Source organism: Stylophora pistillata, chromosome 9, assembly GCF_964205215.1.
Source record: "Stylophora pistillata chromosome 9, jaStyPist1.2, whole genome shotgun sequence".
Classification (NCBI taxonomy): Eukaryota; Metazoa; Cnidaria; class Anthozoa; order Scleractinia; family Pocilloporidae; genus Stylophora; species Stylophora pistillata.
Genome location: NC_142527.1, coordinates 17,000,484 through 17,025,227, shown reverse-complemented (window position 1 = coordinate 17,025,227; position 24,744 = coordinate 17,000,484). Strand labels below are relative to the sequence as shown.

Sequence of the window (24,744 nt, the reverse complement as noted above, 5' to 3'; positions counted from 1 at the left end):
GGTCAATAATAGACTTTATTACACGATTCAGGAAGTCAGAGGGTCAATAACTAAAATCAACCAATCAAAATGCTCTATTGCTGGTCAATATTTTCTCATTATTGGACTGAGCACTGTCCTGAATGATACTGCACTTGTGTCCCTTTGAACTTCAGTCGTGTAATAAATCTCTTATTAACCAAGCTTGCTCAGGACCGTACTGGAAGAATATCAGCCCTCAGTCTTTTTTGTACGGACCTCGCTGCACTCAGTCCGTACTGTCAAGACCTCGGGCCGATATTCTCCCAGTATGGCTCTAGCACTTATATATGTAGTTATATATGTTTACTACACTGAAGGGGCTATCCTGTATAAATATAGATGTCTGTCTGTCTGTCTGATACACAATTGCCATTTATTCCCATGTATCTGTTCATCCCTCATACGCATATTACAAATTCACATAATGTGGATTAAATGGCTGCTGTTAAGAGATAACTAGGGTACCTGGGACAAACTTTAGTGGCCACTGACGATGTGGTGAGGTAGCCATGGTAAAGAATTACACAAAAGTTATGTATGGGAGGACGTTCCTCAGTACCAGTAACACTGATATGTTGCAACTGAACATTGACATTTTATTTAGTTTTTATTTTTTTCTCTTGTTTGTATGTATTCATGCCTATATCTTGGTGATTTTTAAGTCACATGATTTATGCTCCCTGATGGTTGAATAATGTCAAAAATAAATGGTTGTGTTGCAGAAAAGAGCCTTTGGCTTAAGGTTGGAGCGCTTTTACACGAAAGATATGTACACAACAGCACATAAGCATGTACATACACTCACGTCATTATTTACAAGTTTTGAAGACAGATGACAGGTAGCATAGCAATGACACAGTTGCTTCGGCGAAGTTTTCCGCTACAGATCTGTCATTATCATAATCATCGTTTGGTATACCACCAAATTAAACTCGCATTTCAATAACAAAATATCAAAATTTCGCCATATTTCCATTGTACGTAGTCAAGTAACAACGCCAGCTTTACTTTCAATGTAGAGACCTACCAGAGCGTTTCCCTTTCCTAGTTGAGTTCGAGCTCGTCTTCGTCTTCTTTCCAGCCTTTCTCTTATAGTTTACCATCTCAAGTTATTATCATAACTTTTCTTTCATCCGTTGGTGTAGGTAATCATGTTGAATAGTAAGCGAGTGGTGGAATCAAGAAACATTTAACCAAAGCAATCCGAAGTTCGATTTTTCCCGCCATGTTTGTTACCCAAGATTCATGGTGATGAAGTTTCTGTTCAAATAAACAACATGAATTGTCAACCGACTAGGCCTACTTCTGGAGGTGGCCGCTTTACCGGTAAAAGGACTCTCCCTTCAGCTAAGGACAACTTTGAAAAAAAATCCCACCGAGCTAACTTAGGTAAGTGTTCTTTAATTTAGGCTGATAGTTTCGAAAGAAACTGTTTGGGGCTGCGTCGGTGGGAGTAACGAAATAATTTGGATATATCAACAAAGTTGAAATGGTAAATTGGCCACCGTAACGATTACAAAACGGCTGACGTTTCGAGCGTTAGCCCTTCGTCGGAGCGAAAGACGAAGGGCTAATGCTCGAAACGTCAGCTTTTGTAATCGTTACGGTGGCCAATTTACCATTTCAACTTTGTTGATATATCCAAATTAGTTCTTTAATTTATATCGCAGTCCCTGAATATCAGTTTTTTGCATCTTCTTTAGTTCAAAACAATTTCATTCTCAGGTTTATCCAAAACTTCGAGGGTCAGCTTACTGAGTTTTGAGCCCTCAGAGAAGAAAGACCGTCATGTCTTTGATAAATCCAACCACGAAGACCATCTATTCATAAAGTAGTTTTCTTCTGAGGTAAAAAGAACCATCTGTGCAGTGAATTTAGATATCATGAGCCAGTAAAGAAATGATAATCACAACTCCCCTGGCACACTTCAGGTTTTTTTTTTTTTTTTTTTTTCTATGCGTGGTCGGGGGAGGGCACTGATGTGTTGTTGTTGACTTTTCTTGCCTTATTTAGTCTAAACTGTACCGTGTCCTTCTCCTTCCTTTCTTTTGCCAACATATATACTGTACTTCCTGGTTATTTTCAGAACTTCCTGTATATTTCCGTATCGTATTTGATAAGTACCCAGTTTGTACCCAAACTGACGAGGTCGTAGACGAAACTAGTTTTGAAGTTTTCGCAGTAGTGTGTTGAAAGTAGAAGTTAGTTGGAGTTTTTCACTTACATGGTTAATATGGTCTTCTCGTCATGTACAAAAAATGGAATAACTTCCGGGAGCAGAAATCGTCACTCCACCGATGAGCTCAACAGAGAGAAAAATAACTCTACGAAATACACACTGAAGCTAAACACAGAGTCCACGGCTTTTGGTTTCGAGCCAAAGCTGAAAAGCATAAATTGGAATGAATTTTAAACTGTGGTACTTGCCTCGCAAGCTATGAAAACTTCACCGAAGTCACCCAGTCTGTATTCGGGGGATGTTCCCCTTCCCGCTAAAAGACAAACAAACAAACAAATTTCGCTGCTTAATAAATCCAAAGGGTTCAATACGCACAGGATCTGGCTATCATCCGGGGATTCGAAGGAAAAAGTAGAGCCTGATATCGAAGCACACGGTCTAAAAATGAATTTGAGTTCGCTGAGGCTTCAAGATCTCCATAAAATCTTTAATGTTCGCAACGGGATGCTAGGTTTTCCTTATTCGACTGTCATCAAGAGTGCGACAGAAACAATGTACTGCAATGGTCTTGAGGTTAGGTTTGTACAAACATAAACCAGTCTCATAAACGACAAAGGAGACCACTGTAATAACGTATGTCAAATCTTATAAGAATAACGAGATTAACAAAGTGACGAAAGTTTGAAAATGTAACGCCTGAGAATACCAATCTAGTTTACACCCAAAACGATAGACACGGTGAATCATAAAAGCAATGGAAAGTCTACTGCTAGTAATATGCAAATATCTGTCAATTTTTCGAAGGTTACATCCGATTTCGGATGCTTGCTAGAAAACTCAAGAGAGTCTTACTCACTGACTACATGAAGGTCAAACACTTTTTCCTTCATTTGTTAATCGATGAACAGACCTGATACTAGCGGAGCAAGGTTCGTCTGAAAAGACAGGGAAAAGTATATTCGACTCGTAAAATAGTCAGACTGAATCAGTCTAATACCAAGTTCACACCAAAGCTTTAACACATTTTAAAGCTGTTTCAGGCAAACACGGTTTAAAATTGTTTTCTTCGTCAGAGCTGCTTAGACCAATGTTTGTCGACTTCCAATTTAGCACATTGAAAATACAAGCTAGTGACTACTTTAACCCCATGGAAAATTCAGTTTTTCATTTCGGTTTCTGCTTTTCATTCATTTAAACGCAGTTTAACTAAACACATTTTGCTGGCGTGGAAGGGGTATAAGATTCTCGCGCGGTATATAACAAACAAGAAGTGCAGTGGAATACAACTGAAAAAAACTCGGCAGTACAATTGAAAGGCTTTTCTCCTGAACGAAAAAGTACTTTGCAGGGAAGATGACCGCGATTGACACTGATTTTTTCGATAGCAATTAAAAAGCTTAAATCCGCGTAGTGTTAATAGAAATTCAGGTCGAAAAATCTAAACGAGCTTATCAAAAGTATCAATTTCAAAATATGCGTAGTTACAATTAGGACAACGCGTGTTTCTATGGTCATGCGCAGTAAAATGGTATTCATCATACAGGGTAGCAAAGGGGAGTACTGATTCCGTTTCACGCAGGAATGTTACAAAATTCGCGCATCACGTACATCGAAGAGAAAACTTCAAATTTCTCTTGTTTCGTGCGATGTTTCTGGGAAATCTCGAGGTTTTCACGAAATGAAGACGAGATTCAAGGGTCATCACCTACATCTCAGGAGGCGAATCACGCCTCATGCTGGTTCATAAATTCACGAATCACGCTCGCCCTTCTGTAAAATTCACGAATCATGTATTAAATTTGGCCTTAATCACACGTCACGTATAAACCCTTTGCCACCTTCACTGTGTATGTTACTGATTAAACAGTGGTATGTACATAAAATTGAGTAAAAGAATGTTCGTAGCCCATGCTTGGATGACTTATTCCCAATCGTCATCTGAGCTACTGTCAATTCTTAGTCTCTTCCTGGAGTTTCCTTGACAATTTTTCTTGTAAGGAGAGGTATTTCGCTTGTTCTTTCCTCCATTCTGCTCGTCCTCTGAATTGCTGGCATCACTATCAACCACTCCCTGAAGGCGGCTGAATAGTTTAGGGCTTGGGTCTGAGTTTGAGATGGTACTGTGAGTTGGCTTGCGGTCTGATATAATACGGCTACTTCTGGTTGGCCGCCGTCCACTATCTAAAGTAATAAATGATAAACTACTTTACCAATTGAACTGATCTTTAAAAGAAAATAAACTTGTTTAATTTCTTACCTAACTCAGGAGGCAACTACCGAGGAAGCGTGTCAAAAGCAATCTTTTTCGGAATTTGGCTACAAATTAAGATGCCAGCACCTTCTCCATCTCTATAGACTTTATTATTATTACCGCTCTGCAAGTCGAGCCCTGTTTTAGCTTAGCGAAATATTCATACAAACATATATATATATATGTATAAAGATGTATATTTCTGTTCATCTTGTGAAAACTCGGACACTGTCTGCTCTGAGGAAAAGCAAGTAACATTATCAAGGGTCTAAATAAATTCCTCCTGAATGAAATTCTAATGCATTTAAAGGAAAGTAGACTTGTTACGGTGTCACATCTGCCATGACACCTGCACTTAAGCATGGAGAAATTGCTCCTCAAGTTTCCTTGTAAAGGTCCTACAGGTCACTGTTTTCTCACCCGTGGAGATGATATTGCTACAATCAAGCTCAGCTACTTCATCTGCTTCCTCCTTGGCCTGCTTAAACTCCTTACACATGACGAGCGTTATTCTCCCTGAATAACAAAGAGAAATCGTAACACACACCATCAAATCTTCACCATCCAAAGTATTAACTGCTATTATTCAAACATTTATTGAATGAAGACAAGGACAATTAATAAACAAACTTGCATTTGGCAGAGGACTCAGCAGTGAAAACCATAGTTAGTAGAGGGGGACCCTCTACTAACTATGTGAAAACCAAGCATTCTGAACTTTGATCATCAAAAAAACTAAATATGTCACCAAATCAAGTATTATCAATGAAATTTTACCTTGAAACCCAGTATCCTTTCGTAGCACTCTTTCTAAAATTTTCTCCTTCTGTGACATGGAATTACATTCAGCAAACAGTTTAACATAGTTTTTACGCAGTCCACAGGTTTGGACATAACGTTTTAAGTTTTTCAGTCTTACACTGTCTGCAGAAGGTGGTGATGACTTTTTCTTCTTTTCGTATGAGCTCACCCCCTGCAAAGCAAAACAATGACATTTGTTGATTTAAATCTTTACACAAGCATTGAAAAGCAGCCAGAATAATCCAACTTGTCTTGCCAGCCAATTCAGAGTAACCCCATGTTGTTGGCCACAAAATCAACATAGCCCAGCAGAACATGGCAAAACTTTTGTTGCTTGTCATCCTGAGGCTACCCAGACAGACAAAGTAATTTCATGTGACAAAAATTTCATGAGACAAATGAAATTCAAAAATTTCATGAGACAAAAATACCAAAAGGGTTGGGTTTTTTTTCATGAAGGTTGTTTACCAAATGGGCATTTTACCCAAAATAGAAATCAATATTCCTATCAATTCATGGTAATTATGCATGTCACTGTCAAAATTGTAATAAAAAATATTCACTTGACAAATGTTTAACTATTAGTTCATGCTGAGATATTGAAGCATGAATGAAGTTTGCTGAGCACAAGAGAAGCATGAAAGTTGCTCTCAACTTTACCTCAAGCAACCAAAGCTTCTTGAGTTGGAACATTTTACATCAAGTTTTCAGTAACTATTTAGATCAAGTGAACACTTGCTCATTATGTGATCTTGGTTAAGTACTCTGCAAAGCAACATGGTAGTGGTACATTGTAGTAATACCCTCAAATTAAATGCAAGAACTCTACTCTTCTCTCTGAACAGCAATAATCATCTTTCAGTTACCTCCCACTTCCCTTTCAGTTTTCCCTTCCAAGAATCATCATAACTCACCTTCACTTTGCATTGGTCTGCTTTCGGACCATTTTTCTTTCCAGCTCCTTGTGTCCATTTATTTATCTCATCATCACTGTCATGGTTAGATTCCATAGATTCTTCATCTTCATCACTCTCCTCCAATATCTCTTTCGTTTTGGATATATTGCTGTTTCTTACTACCCCACTATCCTTACCAGTTTCATTGGATACCTTTGAATCCTGAAAAGTTTCCTCTAATACCTTTTTCCTTTTAAGTGTACTCTTATCTTGTCTCGTTTCCTCATTAATACCAAAGTGAACAATTTCTGAATCAATGTAATTGTCCTGGGATATTTTTCTCTTTTTAGATGAAGACCTCTTTGTTTCTTCCTTGTCCTTGCTTTTTATTCTATTCAGTGCAGACTTTCCATTTTGCTTCTGTGAACTTTTTCCACATGAAACAGTTTTTATTTGATCTATATTTTCCTTGTCCATCGCTTCTTTTCCAGATATGTTTGCTTCTCTTTGTTCTTCGCATTGTTCTTCTGACAAATCATTATTGTTATCAAGTATTTTGTCATCATGTATGTCACCTAAATTTGTACGATACTCATTAGATGATCCCTTGTTGCTGTCTGTTCCATGCTTTCTTTTCTTTTGATTTGAACTGACGAATGAGGTGGATGCTGTGGCATCACTAGTGTCACTCTGGGAATCTTCCACACTTGACTCTGATGAACAACAAGATGAGCTAGGAATTAGGAATTACCCACACACGTTTATTAACTCAAGTCAAGCTGCACTTCTTGTTCAAACAAAGTTCATAGAAGGTTTTCCCAATTTCTAATATGAAGGGCTGACAAAAAGTTTGAAAGAACAAATGTAGAAGGTAAATAAGGAGTATAGGTGGTAGGTAACCTGCTCATCATGATGTTGTTTCAGCAGATTACAAGCAGGACTACATGTAGGGCCTCTTCAGTTAAAGTGCACTTAAACCCCAAATTTTTTTTTTAGCTTAACGAAATAAGCATATTTTTTGGAGTATTTCTGTGCAAAAATTTTTTTATTTGCTCAAATCTTCAATTTTCTGTGTCTAGTCAAAATATGGAAAATCGGCTGCCATCTTGCCCCACGACCGAGTTTAAAGAGGAATGGCTCTAGCGAGTAATGTGACATCAAATCGAGAACACGAAAGTCTGCATTTCACACATTTTCACTTATTTGGGAAGGTTGTAGTCGATATTGTCCAAAAATATGGTGACTAAGTGTGTTGTAGGAGGATGTACCAACGTGTGAAATTTGCAAGAGGGTATCGCGCTTCATACATTTCTCATACAACACACCTAGTCGGCATATTTCAGACAATATTGACGACAACCTTCCCAAACAAGTGAAAATGTGTGAAATGCAGACTTTCGTGTTGTTGATTTGACGTCACATTACCCCCTAGAGCCATTCCTCTTTAAACTCGGCCATGGGGCAAGATGGCGGCCAATTTTCTGTATTTTGACTGGGCACAGAAAATTAAAGATTTGAGCAAATTAAAAAATTTTTGCACAGAAATACTCCAAAAAATAAGCTTATTTTGTTAAGCGAAAAAAAAAATTGGGGGGTTTAGGTGCACTTTAAAATGGCATCCCACTATGTTTGCACCAACCATTGAATAAATGCCAAACATGGCACCCTTTACAATTCTTAACCCATCACTGATAAATTGTACAACTCAGTTCTTCTCAAAACTGAGAAATTGCCTTTTTAAAAATTTTCAAATGCTTCTTCAATAATCACACAGTTTTTTTTCCTAACCACTTACAACAAAAGAAGGTGAAAAAAGCCAGTTAAATATGGCAGACTAGCCAATGGTTTTGGCCTGCTACTGTCCCTTACCAGCAATTCTGAATGTTCAAACTAACCTATTCATGTGTGACTTAAAGTTGATAAACTGAGCTCAAATGTGTCCTGTCAAAATACTATGTACATGATCCTGAGAGCTTTTTTTTAAGTACTCTCCTTATCACCCCCTGAAATATCATTCTTCCTTTTAATCAAAAGGTATGCTAATAGGCCAATTCCAAGATCTCACCATTCAGTGATCTGATGCCAAATTACAGATCAAGAACAAGGCTAATTGCAAAGTCACTCTCATAGGTACTAAGAATAAAGGGCCATGGTGTTGAAAATGAGTAAAAATTTCTCAAATTCGATGTGGGTGTGAAAATTTTTTTTGTGAGAGAGAAACATTCAGCTTAGTAATGGCAGCGAAGGAAAGAAAAAGCAGAACTGTTCCATTTATGCATGAAAGCTGCAGCAATGAAGCATATTGAACTAGGTGCTTCTGCTGAAGACCGTAAAAAGCTTTTGGAGGAGTAATTACAAACAAGTGAGGGTGAATTTCCAGTAATGGGTGAGGTTATAGAAAGGTAAAAGGTCTTACAAAGGACTGTTGTTGAAGTCAATCTCTATCACCCACGATAGTTATTACCATGAATACCCTCACTTTGCATCATGATCACAGTATACAATCAACTGTTACTCCTTGATACAAACCTGACAATTGTTATCAATTAAAAATTACAGTCTCTCACAGCCAGCCTCCATCCAACCTCGTTATTTTAGCTCTTGCATTACCTTCTCCAGTATCAACCTCTTAACAAAGTATTATGTGTGGGTAGATTTATACCTTACTCACCCTTATCATCTCCATTTTTCTCTTGACTTTGGTTACTGTAAAATATATAGACGTCATGCACAGTCTTCTTAAAGACTTCCCTTTGATCATCTTCCAGTTTCTCCAGTCCCACGTGTTCAAGAAATTCCATACGCAACGATTTGACTGTTAGGCTCCTGTATCAAAAACAAAAAACAAAAAAAAAAAAAACAAGGACACTAACACTGAGCATTGGGCATTGAGCATTGGGCATTGAGCATTGGGCATTGAGCATTGGGCATTGGGCATTGGGCATTGAGCATTGAGTCATGTGTGCGTACTGCTCGGACATGTGATTTTGTAGTCCTGTGTTATACTTGCTAAAACATCATTTGATTTTCAACTTACAATTATGCCAGATACAGTTAAATCATTAAGGAAAAGCAACAATGAATTGAAAAGGCAGCTTGAGGCTGCCAAATGCGATCTCAAAAAGCTCGAGAACAGGTTTCAAGCTCATGAAGCAGCCTGATGCGAGGATTACCAAAATGGCGGCATCTCTTGCTTCCTGAATGCAGAAGTGGAAAAAAAACCGGGACTTCTTGGGCAGAGAATACGATGATCTCAGTAACTCAGATGCTGATACCAAGAAAGAACTTTGTAGGATTGGAGAAATTGATGTGAGATTGGAGGAGATGGCTGGTATTCTCGACGAAATGCAAGAATATAGTACTGTTACTCATTTAATGCCAAGTTGCTAGGAGTAACACAACTAAGTGCAGATGAGAATGCTGTGCAGACAAGCAACCTTTGCGTAAAGATCTTCAATAAGATGGGTGTGAATGTATCGATAAATGACTTGGACATCGCGCACAGGATTTCGACCTGAAGCGCCACAAGAGAAGGTCCGAAACCGATCGTTTGTAAATTCACCAGGCGGCTGGCCAGAAATGAAGTGATGTCCCTCCGTAAAGAAGAATGTAAAATTAATCCAGAAGAAATTGGTCTGCCACAAGCTGAAGAAATGATGAATGATTGGTAGAACATCTGACACCACGACTGCAGTTGTTATGCTAAAGGCTTCAAGAGCAGATATAATTTTGAGTTCTGTTGGGCCAAGAGGGCAACTATATTTCTTAGAAGGTCAACCAACAACTGAGCTCTGAAAATCAGAAGTTCTTCTGATTTGACCAGGCTGGAGCAACAGGAGCAAAGCATGTGAACTTAGGTTTGTTAGGGATCTTTTATTCGCATGTATTGAACTTTATTTTGCCAGAAAAATTATGGTTACTTCAAAATTAGATAAACAAAATCAAAATTACTTTCGTGAATTGCCCCATTCAGATTGAAGTGGTAGAGCGCCGGACTGTTGTGTGGGAGGTCGTGAGTTCATATCCGGCCGGACCAACACTCAGGGTCTCTAAATAACTGAGAAGAAAGTGCTGCCTTTGTAATAATATCTGCAAATGGTCAGACTTTCTAGTCTTCTCGGATAGGGACAATAAATGGAGGTCCCGTCTCACAAGCCCTTGTATGTGATAAAAAAAATTTGTGGGACGTTAAAGAACCCACACACTGTTCAAAAAGAGTAGGGCACATAATGCCCGGTGTTGTGGTCTATCTTTGTGTAGTGTCTATCAGACTGATGGGGGTATTGCGCCTTTGAATATTGCAGAGAAAGGGTGCAATATAAATAAGGAATTCATTCATTCATTCAAAATATTATCCAGTATCACAGTCAATTAAATAATCTCATGCCCAATGTTAATCTTCCTTCAAAACGATATTTAGAACGATTGCCTAGCTTCCACTACATTGATCTCTTTAGCTTAAATATTGATTTAAACTTCAACTCGAAGTCGGAATCTCCTTTATTTCACCCTATTCGCTGTAACTATTATTCACCACATAGTTTTAATCAGCTTAAATCTGAAAGATGTCAGCGTTCAGATCCAAAAACGTTTTCCTTAATTCATAACAATATAAGGAGCCTCAAATGTAATTTCAAGGACTCCCAAACTCATCTGTTGAACAAGCTTGATTTTCCTTTTAGATATTGGTGTTACAGAAACTAAAATTAGAAATGCAGATTTTGTTGATTTTAATCCCTTATTAGCAGGATATAATGTTTTAGGGCCATTGCTGTTTCTTATTTATATCAATGACATTTACAATGCTTCAGATAAATTAGCATTTTATTTGTTCCCTGACGATACAAATCTGCTATTTGCCGACAGAAACCATCTCTTGAAACAGTGGTGAATGTGGAACTAATGAATGTTTATGATCGGCTAGCCTCAAATAAACTCTGTGAAGAAAACCAATTTTTCCATCCCAGCTAGAAACGACTTAATTACAAAGTAAATCTAAAAATATATGATAATAACGGAAAACATTTCATTTGCCTGGAGTGCTAAGACTATGTGAAATATTTAGGTGTACTTATTGACAGTAACCTTACCTGGAAACATCATATCAGTCATACTGCATCAAAAATAAGTAAAGGCATTGGTATAATTTGTAGACCAAGGCATCTTGTACCATATTCAACATTACTAAATATATATAAATCACTCATTTATCCTTCTTTATCATATGGCCTTGTCGCTTGGGGCCAAGCAGCTAAGTCTCACATGGAAAAAATATTGATACTCCAGAAAAGGGTTGTGCAATTAATGAACTTTGCCAACTATAATTCACACGCCATTCCTTATTTTATATCGGCTAATATTATGCCAATTAATATGCTTTACGTAACTCTCTTCTCTCTTGATGCATGATGTTCATAACAATTTAACACCCTAATCTTTCTAGTATGTTCACTCTTTCTCACCAAATACACAATCATAATACCTGATCTTCATCTGCTGGTAACTATTAGTCATAAACTGTTCTAGGCTAAATCAACATAAAAACTCATTCTCAAAGATTGGTTGTAAAATTTGGAATAGCATCCCAGGAAACTTAAGGAATCTTCCAAAACATATTTTCAAGGAAATGATAACAACAACATTATTTCAAAATCTTCAAGTTCAGGATAGTTATGTTGATGTAGAATGAATAATCAATGATGTGATGAAAGTTAAATCCAGTTAATAGTAGTGTACAACTTATGTAATAATTTGGATATATCAACAAAGTTGAAATGGTAAATTGGCCACCGTAATGATTACAAAAGCTGACGTTTCAAGCGTTAGCCCTTCGTCAGAGCGAATAGAGGAATTGTGGGTTGTGTGTGCTTTTAAAGGTAGAAAATGGAGCTACGTTATTGGTGGGAGCATGGCAATGAGAAAAACATGAATAAATTAGTGGAATGAAAAGCATTCGTTGATCCCTGTGGGATTTAGACTGCCGGTTTGAAAGATGAGCTTTTGTTCAAGATTTTAACGGCTTTCCGTGCCACCTAAGTGCAAGGAAAGACCGCAGATTGCCATATGTTGCTTAGAATGATTAGGTAAATTAAAATGTCTGGTTTCGATGTGTCCTTGTCATTCCTTTCCACGTCTCGAAGGTGTTCTCAGAATCGGTCACCTAGTCTTCTGCCTGTTTCACCGATGTATATCTTTTTGCAATAAGTGCAAGTTATGCAATAGATTACATTGGTGGAGGTGCACGTGAAGTGATCGGTGATCTTAATGGATCATTTAGGTCCCGATATTTTATCAGTGTTGTGAATGAAAGGACACGTTTTGCATCGTGCAAGAGCGCATTTAAAAGTGCCTGGTTGGTCATTAGTCTGAAAAGAACTTCTGACCAAAAAATTGCCTATGTTTTTGTCACATTTGAATGAAATGAGCAGAGGCTGCAAAAAGATAGTGCTTGTCTCTGGATCGTTTTGAAGTAATTTAAAGTTTTTAAGAATGATGGATTTAACTGAGTGGTTGTGAGGGTGAAACGTGAGAGTGAATGGAATGCGGTCGGAATCTTCCTTATGCGACGTTTGTAGTGCTGAATGTCGATCAATAAGTTGAGCGCGGTGGTAACCCGCTTGAACGACAGAAACAGGGTGACCACGTTTATCGAAGAACTAGCACATTGACTCTACCACATTGAATTTACCATTTCAACTTTGTTGATATATCCAAATTATTTCGTTACTCCCACCGACGCAGCCCCAAACAGTTTCTTTCGAAACTATCAGCCTTTATAACTTATGTATTCTTCTATTTATTGTCATGTGTTTCTGTTTCTGTATTTTTATCTGATACTGTCATTTGTGTTTTACTGATTTAATATTTAATTTCTGTTTCTTGTATATTTATTGAATCTTTTGTTGAGCCAAATTTTATTTTACATGTTTTAGCATTCACACACTACCCGCCGAGACTAGCTCTGCCATTTGTGGGTAGTGCATCATTATGCTAAGTGTCGTGTCATGTCTGATTACAATAAAATACAATAAAAAAAATACTAAGGGAATGATGGTTGTTCCCTTTATAATCACAATTCAGGGATGAGGGACACTACTATAGCACCTCAAAGGCCAAGTTCTTTGACCACTGAGATAAATGATCAGATAAGACTCTTGTAAGAAGTCTGAGGACAATAAGAAATATATAGATTGTCACATATTCAATTCTATGTCAATGATTGGCTAGACTTTTTGCAGGCTAGCTCTACTTGGAGCAATATTGGACCAAATTGGATTATCCATCGTTAATCTTGGCGGGTACACTTCACACATCTGCTCTTTTATAGATGAATGACCGACTTTCGGTTTGGCAAAGAAACAAATTTTTTTATTTAAACATATTTTTCATTTTTTTCCCCCAAAAGCACCATGGCTTAACGAGGAGGGATTACAATATTACAAATTCAAATCAATTTGTCCAGGCTCACACACAGACACAAAGAACACACACAAGTTGCGATCAAAAAGAGTTGACTAACTACATGTAGAATAAAAAAACTTACCCTATGTTATCGCTTTTCCTGAAAACCCTGTGCACAAATCTCTTCATCATGGCTTTGTCAACATTTTTAGCCATCTCTCCCAATTTAAAACTATTCTGTGTTTGTTATCAAATTTACTCGTGTTTAGGTGACGGAAATTTGGCGGAAGAATACTCTCCTTACCAGTGTCCCTCGATCGTCCTTAGAACGGAGAATCAGCGGAGTCAGCGGTTAAATATTAGACGATTATGCGTGGCATCAACATTCAAGATGGCGGAGGTTAGTTGTTTCAATGTGATTGCTGCCTTCTTTCATGCTTCTAACTGATTCAAGAGATATTTTTTGTTTCAGGACATTGTTAAGCATTCAGTTCACACTCTAGTGTTTCGTTCTCTGAAGAGAAGTCATGATATGTTTCTTCATGATAACGCTCTACCGCTGAAAAGGGATCCAAAAAGGTAAAGATCTAGATGAGTTACCTTTGGTTGTAATAGGAATCCTTTCCCATGGAGTGTGAGTTTCCTGTGTTTTGGTTCTATAAGCAATCTGTTGATTATTAAACGGCTTCTTAATGGCCCCAGCGCACCCAACACAGTATTCGTATGGTTTAAATGGCAGTGTATGCTGCACACACTCTGCACCTAGTTTCTTTGTATTTTCTGACCGTGGGAATAGGTTTCTGAAAACTTCACATCGTTTTTGTTCACATATTTGTAGTATTGATCAGTATGGTGACAACGGTCCTGACAATGTCACGTCATTTTTCGTTCATATATTTTCAGTCTTGATCAGTATGATGACTAGTGGCTGATAACTAAGTCTGGGTTCCAAAAAGGCTTGGTTAAAAGTGTACTTGTTGGTTTGAATAAAGCTTAACTCTTGCAAATGATTAATGAAGGGTATGAAAAAATTAGAAAGAATTGAACAAGATATACATCTTGTGATTTACAAACTGTTAAACAGATTGAGAGTGTGGTCTATTGCTCAAATAAATTTTATAAGTCAAATTTTAACTAAACTTCAATGTTTTGGACATGATAATCTCATAGAGGGTCATCTTTCCAATAGATAAAAATTAGATTTAAGCTTCATCAAAAAAATTCAAACTATGGCAAATTTTCAACACATTTTACACACAGATTGCCATTATTTTTCTACATAGTGATGAAGTGAAACGGCTATGCAAAATGCGTGATGAATATTTTGTGGTGAAAGACTTGGTTCCTGCCAAAGAAAACACTGCATCTCATAGAAATCCAGTCATAGGAGAGTACCCATCACAAGAAGGTAAGGGACAGTCATTTAACTGAGTAGAAGGAAATATATTTTGATTTAATTCATACTTGGAAAGTGGCATTTTCTTTTATATCTCACATAATAAATATCCAATTCAGAAATAGGGAAGAGTAAAATTTGACCCAAGAACAGAATTAAGTCACATCATGTACATAGTTTATCCTGGTAGAATTACTAGGTGAAAATATTTGTTAATTGTTCAGAGTCTCAAACTTAAAGTTCAAGTTTTATTACAAGTATTTTATTTAGCAACAAACTAGAAAATAGTCAGTTATTTTCATGTTTTACCATTACCTACCATTTTCTCTCACCCTGATTGACAAGAGGAATATCCAATTGAAAGAATATATAAGCATCTTTTTTCTTGAGGGAAGTGAAGTTAATGGTCGATTAATTTTTATTTCCCAGTTTCAGATGTGCCTCCATTGATACAAGGATCACATCCATATCCATCAGCACCAGGTAATCTATAAGGATGTTAGATATTGTACAGTTGAAGTGCCATTTGGGCTAATTAATTGAAACTTAGTTGAGAGTTGATCAATGGAAAATCTTCTCTAAATGTACTGTATTATCTAACTGATAATTGAAAGGGCATAGCTGAACTTTTACCGGTAAGAAGCACACTTTTGGCTGTGTCCCACATGTGTTAGCTGTGGTTACCTATCCCAGCTGTACCGTATCTTTTATAGCAAAGTTTTCCCTTTATTTTAGTTCTGGATAATCATTTTGGGTCTGTCAATTAAACAAAGATTAGCTATTGTTTAACAAAACCACATTCTAAGCTATCTACAATTTAGCTGAACCTTTTAAATGACCATTTGTATTTGTCAACAAAGTCAAGAGTGCCAAAAACAGTAGAAATAACATTATCTTACCTTAATCAACTCTCTTATCGAGAATACCTGAGGCAAACTGCTTGTGTTAAACTGCAGTTTGGGTTAGAACTTGTGTATGTAACCAGCTCTCTAGGTCTGATTTTATTCTCCTCATTTCGGAGCAGGTATGTCCAATTTTCTCTCCAGTACTTGGGGAAACATTCAATCACATTTCCAGACATACCTTAAGTCTTTTTAAAAAATAGATTAAAAAAATATGTTGACTTTGTTTGAAATCGTGCATGTTTTGCATGATTTCTTCACTATCTCTTCCAGAATTTCTGCTCAGGCCTGTTTTCCAGTGGATCAGATAGTTTGACAGACAATTTGTGATTAACTGTCAGCTAAACAATACTTGTTATCATTATAACAGAATGACGATTCTTTTATACCCTTCTTGTGAAGCTTGTGATTAGGTGGTGTGTTGTTTGCTTATGGCCTGTCATGCAATAAGCTGTTTTCTTAGGGGTTTTGATCATCATGGAATTTTCTGAAATACAATACTTTTTTTCTTTGAAAACTCCCTGACAAGGTTTTAAACTGATTTTGTTGTATGTTAGGTGTGGTACTTACTGCAGACACTGCAGTGAACACAAGGTCTCCATCACAAGCTGGAGTTCAGCAACTTATGTCAGGTCTACCACCTTCAGCATCACAGTGAGTGTTTTATGTATACTTGTACAACTGTAAGAGTTTTCAAACAACAACAAACATATGAAACATATGTGTGAACTGCGGTTATGAGACGTATATGAGAACGATCCTTCGCAGTAAAGCACTATTTGAGCAATAGTGAAAATCAGACCTGAAAAAAATTTCAGGCCTGTACGGGATTCGAACCACTGACCTCTGCGATACTAGTGCAGCGCTCTACCAATTGAGCTAACAAGCCAACTGGGAGCAGGCCATCAAATTAATTCGATATAAACCCGTAGATGATAAATCAAACAACAACAAACATATGAAACATATGTGTGAACTGCGGTTATGAGACGTATATGAGATAACCGCAGTTCACACATATGTTTCATATGTTTGTTGTTGTTTGATTTATCATCTACGGGTTTATATCGAATTAATTTGATGGCCTGCTCCCAGTTGGCTTGTTAGCTCAATTGGTAGAGCGCTGCACTAGTATCGCAGAGGTCAGTGGTTCGAATCCCGTACAGGCCTGAAATTTTTTTCAGGTCTGATTTTCACTATTGCTCAAATAGTGCTTTACTGCGAAGGATCGTTCTCATATATGTAAGAGTTTTGTTATCACTTTTTACATGGTTCGTACAATCTTGAAAAGGTCTTGAATTTTAACAGTCATCTTGAAAAGTCCTTGAATTTGGTTAAGTCCTTGAAAAGTACTTGATTTCTTTAGTAGGTCATGAAAAGTCCTTGAAATTTAGCAACTTCTGTGTGCCTTATCGCTTTTCTGATAAATTAAACGATTTTGCTATGGAAAATTTGTCCACTAGTAACTACCAAAAAGCAAAAATTGTCGGTATAAAACATGAGTAGTACATGAACCAAAGTTGGATCTTTGCCTCAATTTCATGCTCAAGGCCTCCGATGTGGGGTAGTCCATCATGTGCTTTTGTTTTAAGGGGCAACGTAAATATGTACTGGTTTGGCTATGTCTTGGTCGATGAAATTTTCATTTCCCTTTGTTTTCAATTTAATTGATGGACAAATGTGTATTAAATTGTAAATGGTTTAGATTTATGAATAAACTTAGTCCTTGAAATCCATTTTTTGTACTTGAAAAGTCCTTGAATTTTGTTTGTCTGTAGTTGTACGAACCATGTTTTCATATTTCTCACTTAAAGTTGCCCTACCCTAGTTGTTGTTACTTTTGACAGTGATGAAATTTTTTTTGACTGAACAGAAAAATTGTTTGCTTGAGTCCAAGGGCTTCTACCTGTAAAGAATCTTCAAGATATTGATTGTAAACTCAAGTAAATATCAGAGCTTGATTGTATCTTCTCCTCTTTGTTTTGTATTTATCATTTTTTTTATATAAACACATGCAGACTCCAATCACAAAAAGAGAGTACAGGTGTTTTGGCCATTCAACAAAAGGCTTCAGCTTCAGGTGGAAAAGAGAGACTTGGACCCCCATCCAAAGCTTTGGTTTCAGTTGGAGGAAACAAATCATCGACAGCATTAATTCAGCAAAAGAAAGCAGCAACCTTGCCTAAACCACAGTGGCATCCACCATGGAAGCTCATGAGGGTAACAACTGTCCCTTTTCATTATATTTCTGCCCAAATGGTTTTGAAAAAAGGAAATTAAATTTGTATTAAAAAAAATTAAAAATTAGTCAATCAGTTAAATTGAATAAACCATAGACAAAATGAAGGCATTGTGTATTAGGTCTTTTCTACATTTTTATTTTTTATTTGTGTATACACTTGATAGATGTGTGTCTTAGCCACAACAAAGGTGCTCTTTCTAATATCTATAGTAAGAATGTAAGTAATAAATGATACTGAGTGATGTAATTGTAATGAACAATAATTGCAAATAATATGAGAATGAGTTCCTGTCAACTAGGTATTCTCCAAAATGCCTGACAAAGCCAAATTGAAAAACTAAATTAATTATCAGAGGTGTGAATGACTTCTCAGATTTACAACACTGTAGAAATTTTAAATGAGGCATTCAGTCTTGGGAAACATAATGCTACAGTTTTGGACTTATGGTTGCTGCTTTAGGTAATCAGTGGTCATACTGGTTGGGTAAGATCAGTTGCAGTAGAGCCTGGTAACCAGTGGTTTGCTACAGGATCTGCTGACAGGACAATCAAGGTACAGCAAGTACATGTATCTTGTCAACCATTTATCTTGTCTACCTGATCTTCTCAGGGCTTTAGTGTTACTAGAGGAATAACAATAAAGTGTGCATCTTCATGGTTAAACATTGTGAAGAAAACTTTTGGTTCACTTCATTGTGTGCTCTCTTAGGTTACTCTAAAGTTACCAAAATGTAAAATGACCAATGGCTTACAAATTGCACTAAATGGACAATTTTGTGTTGTTTGTGGAAGTCCTCCTTCAACACTGGACAACAACACCATTGAAGAAAAGTTTCTTTAGAAGCAACCTCGTTACTCTTGCTTTGGTCAACCACTGAAAAGTAGACTTGTTTCAATTTTCAGAAAGTGTCATCTAACCCTGTATTGACTTTTTGTCACTTAAATATGAAACTATGACCTAGGGCCCAGATGGTAGGGGACATGGGGGGTTCTGAATACCACAACACCACAAACAAAAAAAACAAAACCACATCATTGCACAAAAAATTATCAACACACCAACACTGCGATATAGTCTAAGTCTTAGGATTTACCTGGTCTGGTTTCACTCATCTTTTCCACACACTGGTCTTTGGCTGGCCAATGGTACTTGTAAAGGCTGATAGTTTCTAAAGAAACTGTTTGGGGCTGTGTTGGTGGGGGTAACGAAATAATTTGAATATATCAAAAAAGTTGAAATGGTAAATTGGCCACTGTTACGATTATAAAAACTGACATTACGAGTGTTAGCCCTTTGTCGGAGCGAATAGTACTTGTAATAGTAGTTATAGAAGAGGTCCAGAGGTCTGGACATGGCTTGGGGTCAATCAGCTAATGTTTACTAATAAAAGGTTAACTCAGAGGTATTGGTTATTTTTTTGACAATTGACCATGGGTTATCAAAATGTAGTTTTTGAAAGAATTAAAGAATAAACTGCAACACTGGAAATAGTTTATTTCACTGAACACTATTGGTTTGAAATTACAAACATCGCACACCATAACATTTGAGATCATTGCAGCACGGCAATGCAAGTTGTTCTTCACCACAAAACTGCATTAGAAAAAGGGTCAATATCGCCACACCACAAATCCCAGTGTTCCCCTCTGAATAGTTTGCATTTTGAACTGGTTTGCTCCTTGTGAGAAGTCATTGACAAGAATGCTGTCTGTCATGATGTCATCTTTGAGTACATTTTATGATTTATTTTATTCAGATATGGGAGCTTGGAAGTGGCAAACTGAAGTTATCCTTAACTGGTCATATAAGTACTGTACGGGGTTTAGCTGTGAGTCCAAGACAGCCATATCTGTTCTCATGTGGGGAGGACAAGCAAGTCAAATGCTGGGACCTGGAGTACAACAAGGTACTTTTACATGGGTACTCACCAAAGTGGACAAACATAAATCACTCTGACTATTGATTTGTTTTAACCAAAGCTTGTTCTTGTTTCTAAATTGTTTCAGGTTGTGCGGCACTACCATGGTCACCTGAGTGCTATTCACTCACTGGACCTTCATCCTACAATTGATGTGTTGTTCACTTGTGGTAGAGATGCAACAACCAGGGTGAATTTTCTACCTGTAGTTGTTATTTGGCCTTTATATTAAAGTATATCAAATACACTGAGGTAGCCTTTTAAGGCTTTTCTAGCATACACCAGTTAATTATGATCATAATCACATGAAGGATATGATAAGGATAATGAAAATTGTGATGATGGTCTCAAAATACGTATAAGAAAAAACATACGATGAAGTTTGTAGAGCTTGCAGCAGGAAAAATTCACAAGTTTCCTTTTTCAGTTTGTACCTGCTACCACAAGACTATGGGCAATCCCTCCTTTTTGGTAAAGTCTGTTGTGGAAGTAAAAAAAAATCAATATAAAAAATAGATGTGAACATGCTGCAGAGAGCTCTGAGAGTTAGGTGCTTGAAAGGAAGGGACTACAGGCTTTGACCTTGGCTTTGACCTTTGATTTTCAGGCATCAAATTGTGATCTCTGTTAGGTTAGGAAGGTTTTAGTGAAGATAAGGCTCAAGGATGAAATTCCTTAGAAGATAATTAGGAAGGGCAGGCCGGTAACTGAATCATCATGGAATGAATTTTGCCATGTGTGTGCTTGCAATTTGCATTCAGTGATACTGAAGTGATGTAAAAATCTCATGTCTAAGGCTTAGTTTGCACAGGGCTTAGAATATGAAGTCATGGATGTTGACACGGTTCTCAAATACCAAATGTCTGGTAGTTGGAAATTTCTAAAAATTTATGAAACACATGGTAGATAAGGCTCTTTCCAAAGCCTGTTGGCAAAATTACCAGAACACCCTTTCCATAAATAAGAGCTTCAAGCTTCAGTCTACTTGGGTCTTTAGCAAACTAAGGTGGGAAACAGCATTAAATGTTCATAAGCCATTATTAATCTGAAGTGTTGAAAAGTGTTGACATGCATAATCACTTGTGGACAGATTTCGCACCCACCCAAATTAGCCTACTTTTGTGTTGTGAACGCTACGAAAAATTCAAACTCTTTGGCTTAGTCTGTGTTCCCTTTTTTTCAAGCCCCTCACTCCCAGAGATCCCCACAGCACCCTAACATCAATTTTGTCTCACTGATTTCTTTGTGACTTGCACAATTTACTTTTCCAAAAAAAGAGGTTCTGCTCCTTGTCTAAGTTACCACTGCCCCCATACAGGGAAATAAGTAATTGATTTACTTCCCCTGGTTTTCATTTGAGTGTATGTTTATATTGAAAATTTGTGCTTGGAATCAGCGAGATCCCGCACTAAAAATCACAATCACAATCTTGAATCTTTAGTGAGAGTTATCTTGTAAGAATTTTTAGATGTTGTACAGACAGTAGTGATTCACCTTGTAGATTATTTTAAGAGAGCAATATTGTCTTCAGGTTTGGGATATGAGAACCAAAGCCTGTATACACACTCTGACAGGTCATACAAGCACAGTGGCAGTTGTTAAAGCTCAGGCTGCAGAGCCTCAGGTTAGCAAAATGCTTGATCTACCTATTCTGGCAGAGAAAGTTGTAACTTTAGTTTATGTAAGGTATAATTAAAGTGCATTGTTGTTGTTGACAATAACAGGACAGGCACACTTTGAAGACTTATTCACTGGCAGGCACAAAAAAATATCTACTCATACATTTAACCGAGAATGATTATTCACTAGAATGAACATCAGGTGGAAATGCATGATATGTTTCTTCATAACTGATGATCAAACAGTGAAGTATACTCAAATGTGTTTTCAGCATTAATTTATTATTTGATAAGTAGTTACTACAAAAATGTTAAAAAATTATAAAAGTTTCAATTGATGAAAACTGAAACTAAAAGGCATGTTTGAACAATTAGTATGTGTAATCAAATGGCAACAAGTGAAATTAGGAAATAATTTCATGCACGTTTTGTCAAAATTCTGATTATTTTTCTGAGCCTTTAGGCAAGGGAAATTATCAGAATTTTGACAAAACGCAAGTGAAATTATTTCCTAATTTCATGATAAAATCATTTGATTACCTTTTAATATCATGGGTGACGAATCACGTTCACAACCATAATTGTTTTTACTGGTTTATTCTATCGAAAACCGAGAACATGAAGAAGAATATAGTTTTCATTTAAAGCATACATTCATTTAAAGCATACATTCATTTAAAGCATGCATTCATTTAAAGCATACTGTTAAAGTTCGTAATTTTCTGAGTTTCTTCACAAAAAATACCTTTCGAATTCTTCATGCCTGTTAATAATTTTTGGCCACTTTTAATTTCGTAACTTCTTTAAGGGTCACCACCGTCTTAAATCTTGATGCCATCTTGGCTCTGATCAAGATACAAGAGATGTTGCCATGGCATTTATTAAAAATTAATGCCGAAATTTTGTGCCAAAATTAAGGAGTAATTTGTCACCTATATTATTCTGGTAAATGTCCCTGGGGACATTCTTTTGGCATCTGGAGCTGTCAGTGAGATTCTTTCAGCATTAAACAATACTAGTGAACTGTTGATCAGAAGATGTTTTATATGAAGGTTTTAATCATCAAAGATCATTTTTTTCATTTTGTTAGGTTATCACAGGAAGCCATGACTGTACTATCCGTCTGTGGGACTTGGCAGCTGGCAAGTCTAAAGTCACCCTCACTAATCACAAGAAAAGTGTTCGATCTGTAGTGTTACATCCAACACAGTAAGTAGCAGACAATTGGGTACATTTGAAGACAAAATTAGAAGTCATTGATCAGACTTATCTACCAGTTAGTTATTCTGTCAATTGTCAGTCAAATAGTCAATCTATTAGTCAGTCAGTCTTAATTGATCTGTCTACCTGTCAGTATATCCTTTTTATTTGTCAGTTTACCAAGTGATTTGTTGGTGGCATGATCCATGCAAGAGTCAGATATTCAGTCAGTGAATACCAAATTATGCTGTCACCTGATTTTATATCCTTATTATATACCCACATGTAATAAGATGTCTTCCTGTCCTTTATCAGAATATCGATTAAAATTATGCTAGCCCATCTCATCGAGATGTCAAGTCCCAGGCAATGGATGCAGTTAAATGATCATGAACACAGTCCCCAGCTGGAGTAAAGAACTTGGTTCTACCTTTCAAAATGAACCTGCCATATGGTTTCTTAGATATAATCACAACAGAGTAACTTTGCAGCTGTGGAGTGCCCTGTAAAATTACTGTTTCGTGAGATTTTGTGTTTGTTTTCCTGTTAGGTTTTCATTTGCATCAGCATCTCCTGACAACATCAAACAGTGGAAGTTCCCAGATGGGAATTTCCTTCAGAATCTGATTGGACACAACTCAATAGTGAATTGCATGGCAGTAAACCCAGATGGTGTCTTGGTCTCAGGAGGTAAAGTTGTGGTTGCAACTGCTTTGTAACTGTAAGTGCTTTCACAAAGAATTGGGACTTGTTGGGTATTGAATAAATATTCATTAAATTTGAAAGAAATATTTTGAACCCCTCAGATTCTAAAAATCAAACAAGTACTTCAGTAATATAATAACCTAAGGTAGAGTTGTTACAGATATGAGCAATTGCTCTATCAATGAAACTGTGCACATCTCTTTGTAATGAACTGAAATAAAACTTGTGTTCCCCTTTGGCTAAGGTTAGATATTTTTTATCCTTCATCAGGTGATAATGGAACAATGCACTTCTGGGATTGGCGTACTGGTTATAATTTCCAGCGATTACAGGCAGCTGTACAACCTGGCTCCCTTGATAGTGAGGCTGGTATCTTTGCAATGACCTTTGACTTGAGTAGCAGTCGACTCATCACATGTGAAGCTGATAAAACAGTCAAAATTTATAAAGAAGATGACACAGCAGTAAGTATCATACCCTTTGTTCTGGGTGAAATTATTGTTCAGAATGGAGTTCCCATCGACAGATAATCCTTCACTCTTGCCCTCCTTTGCTGCTTGAAAAGTTGATTGTTTAATGTGCTGGATACTTGTATTGTGACAGAATCTGTAATTTTTTTCTCGTTTCAGAGTGAAGAAACTCATCCTGTGAGCTGGAAACCTGAGATCTTGAAGAGGAAACGATACTAGACAAACTTTCTCAGGCACTTCACTCCCACTACTTTAGTATATTAAGAGTTCCCAACTATCTTTGAGAAAAAAGATGTCAAGGTTTGAATTACAATCTGATCATGATTGCCTTTCAATTACACAAATTTCAATTTCAAGACACAAGCATTTCTCTCACATTTCCTTTTCCAACGATCATTTTGCAATTTACAGGCTTGGTCCACAGCAATAGTCAGTTTGACCAAGATCTGGTTTAAGTTAATATTAAAAGTTTCGGCAAGGCCTGTAAAGCACAATCACTTCAAATGTTGTGGAACCATACACTTAAGATATTTTTGTGTGCATCAATCTTTCCCATCTAAGGCATCAAATTAAATTGTTGGCATTCATATTACCACATAAGCCAGGAGTTGACTCTCCAAACCTTGTTACCTAAAGTGACATCTTGAACTCCAAGAGTATGATGAAGAAATTCAACTGATACACTGTAACCAAGTGAGCAGTCATTACCTTTGCCCCTTGCCCTGAGATTCACAGTGCCATT

At 37.0% G+C, this 24,744-nt stretch overlaps 3 protein-coding genes across 6 annotated transcripts in view; 1 reads left to right on the top strand and 2 right to left on the bottom strand.

Moving 5' to 3' along the window:
• The window catches only part of LOC111326066 (C2 domain-containing protein 3), a 40,741-nt gene extending 39,553 nt beyond the window's left edge, over positions 1 to 1,188 (bottom strand). For 3 of the 4 annotated variants that reach the window (XM_088732281.1, XM_088732284.1, XM_088732283.1), the window contains exon 1: positions 1,049 to 1,188. In XM_088732281.1, the coding sequence (XP_088588407.1) occupies positions 1,049 to 1,124 (76 nt within the window). In that variant the 5' untranslated portion in view covers positions 1,125 to 1,188. The remainder of the gene's footprint in view (positions 1 to 1,048) is intronic. The other variant, XM_088732282.1, reaches the window with a different exon arrangement.
• Positions 1,189 to 1,280: 92 nt separating this feature from the next.
• On the top strand, positions 1,281 to 24,602 carry LOC111326061 (pleiotropic regulator 1). Its single transcript, XM_022929991.2, has 15 exons — positions 1,281 to 1,410; positions 13,819 to 13,949; positions 14,022 to 14,128; positions 14,833 to 14,957; positions 15,375 to 15,428; positions 16,405 to 16,501; positions 17,866 to 18,067; positions 18,550 to 18,642; positions 19,847 to 19,996; positions 20,097 to 20,198; positions 21,540 to 21,632; positions 22,718 to 22,836; positions 23,378 to 23,517; positions 23,803 to 23,996; positions 24,162 to 24,602. The coding sequence occupies exons 1-15, from the start codon at positions 1,299 to 1,301 to the stop codon at positions 24,219 to 24,221; spliced, it is 1,779 nt and encodes a 592-aa protein (XP_022785726.2). The 5' UTR covers positions 1,281 to 1,298; the 3' UTR covers positions 24,222 to 24,602.
• LOC111326062 (uncharacterized) lies at positions 2,807 to 13,835 on the bottom strand. The gene is made up of 6 exons (XM_022929993.2): positions 13,692 to 13,835; positions 8,820 to 8,974; positions 6,167 to 6,861; positions 5,229 to 5,424; positions 4,872 to 4,967; positions 2,807 to 4,381 (listed from the first exon to the last, which is right to left on the bottom strand). The coding sequence occupies exons 1-6, from the start codon at positions 13,763 to 13,765 to the stop codon at positions 4,122 to 4,124; spliced, it is 1,476 nt and encodes a 491-aa protein (XP_022785728.2). The 5' UTR covers positions 13,766 to 13,835; the 3' UTR covers positions 2,807 to 4,121.
• Positions 24,603 to 24,744: the final 142 nt, after the last annotated feature.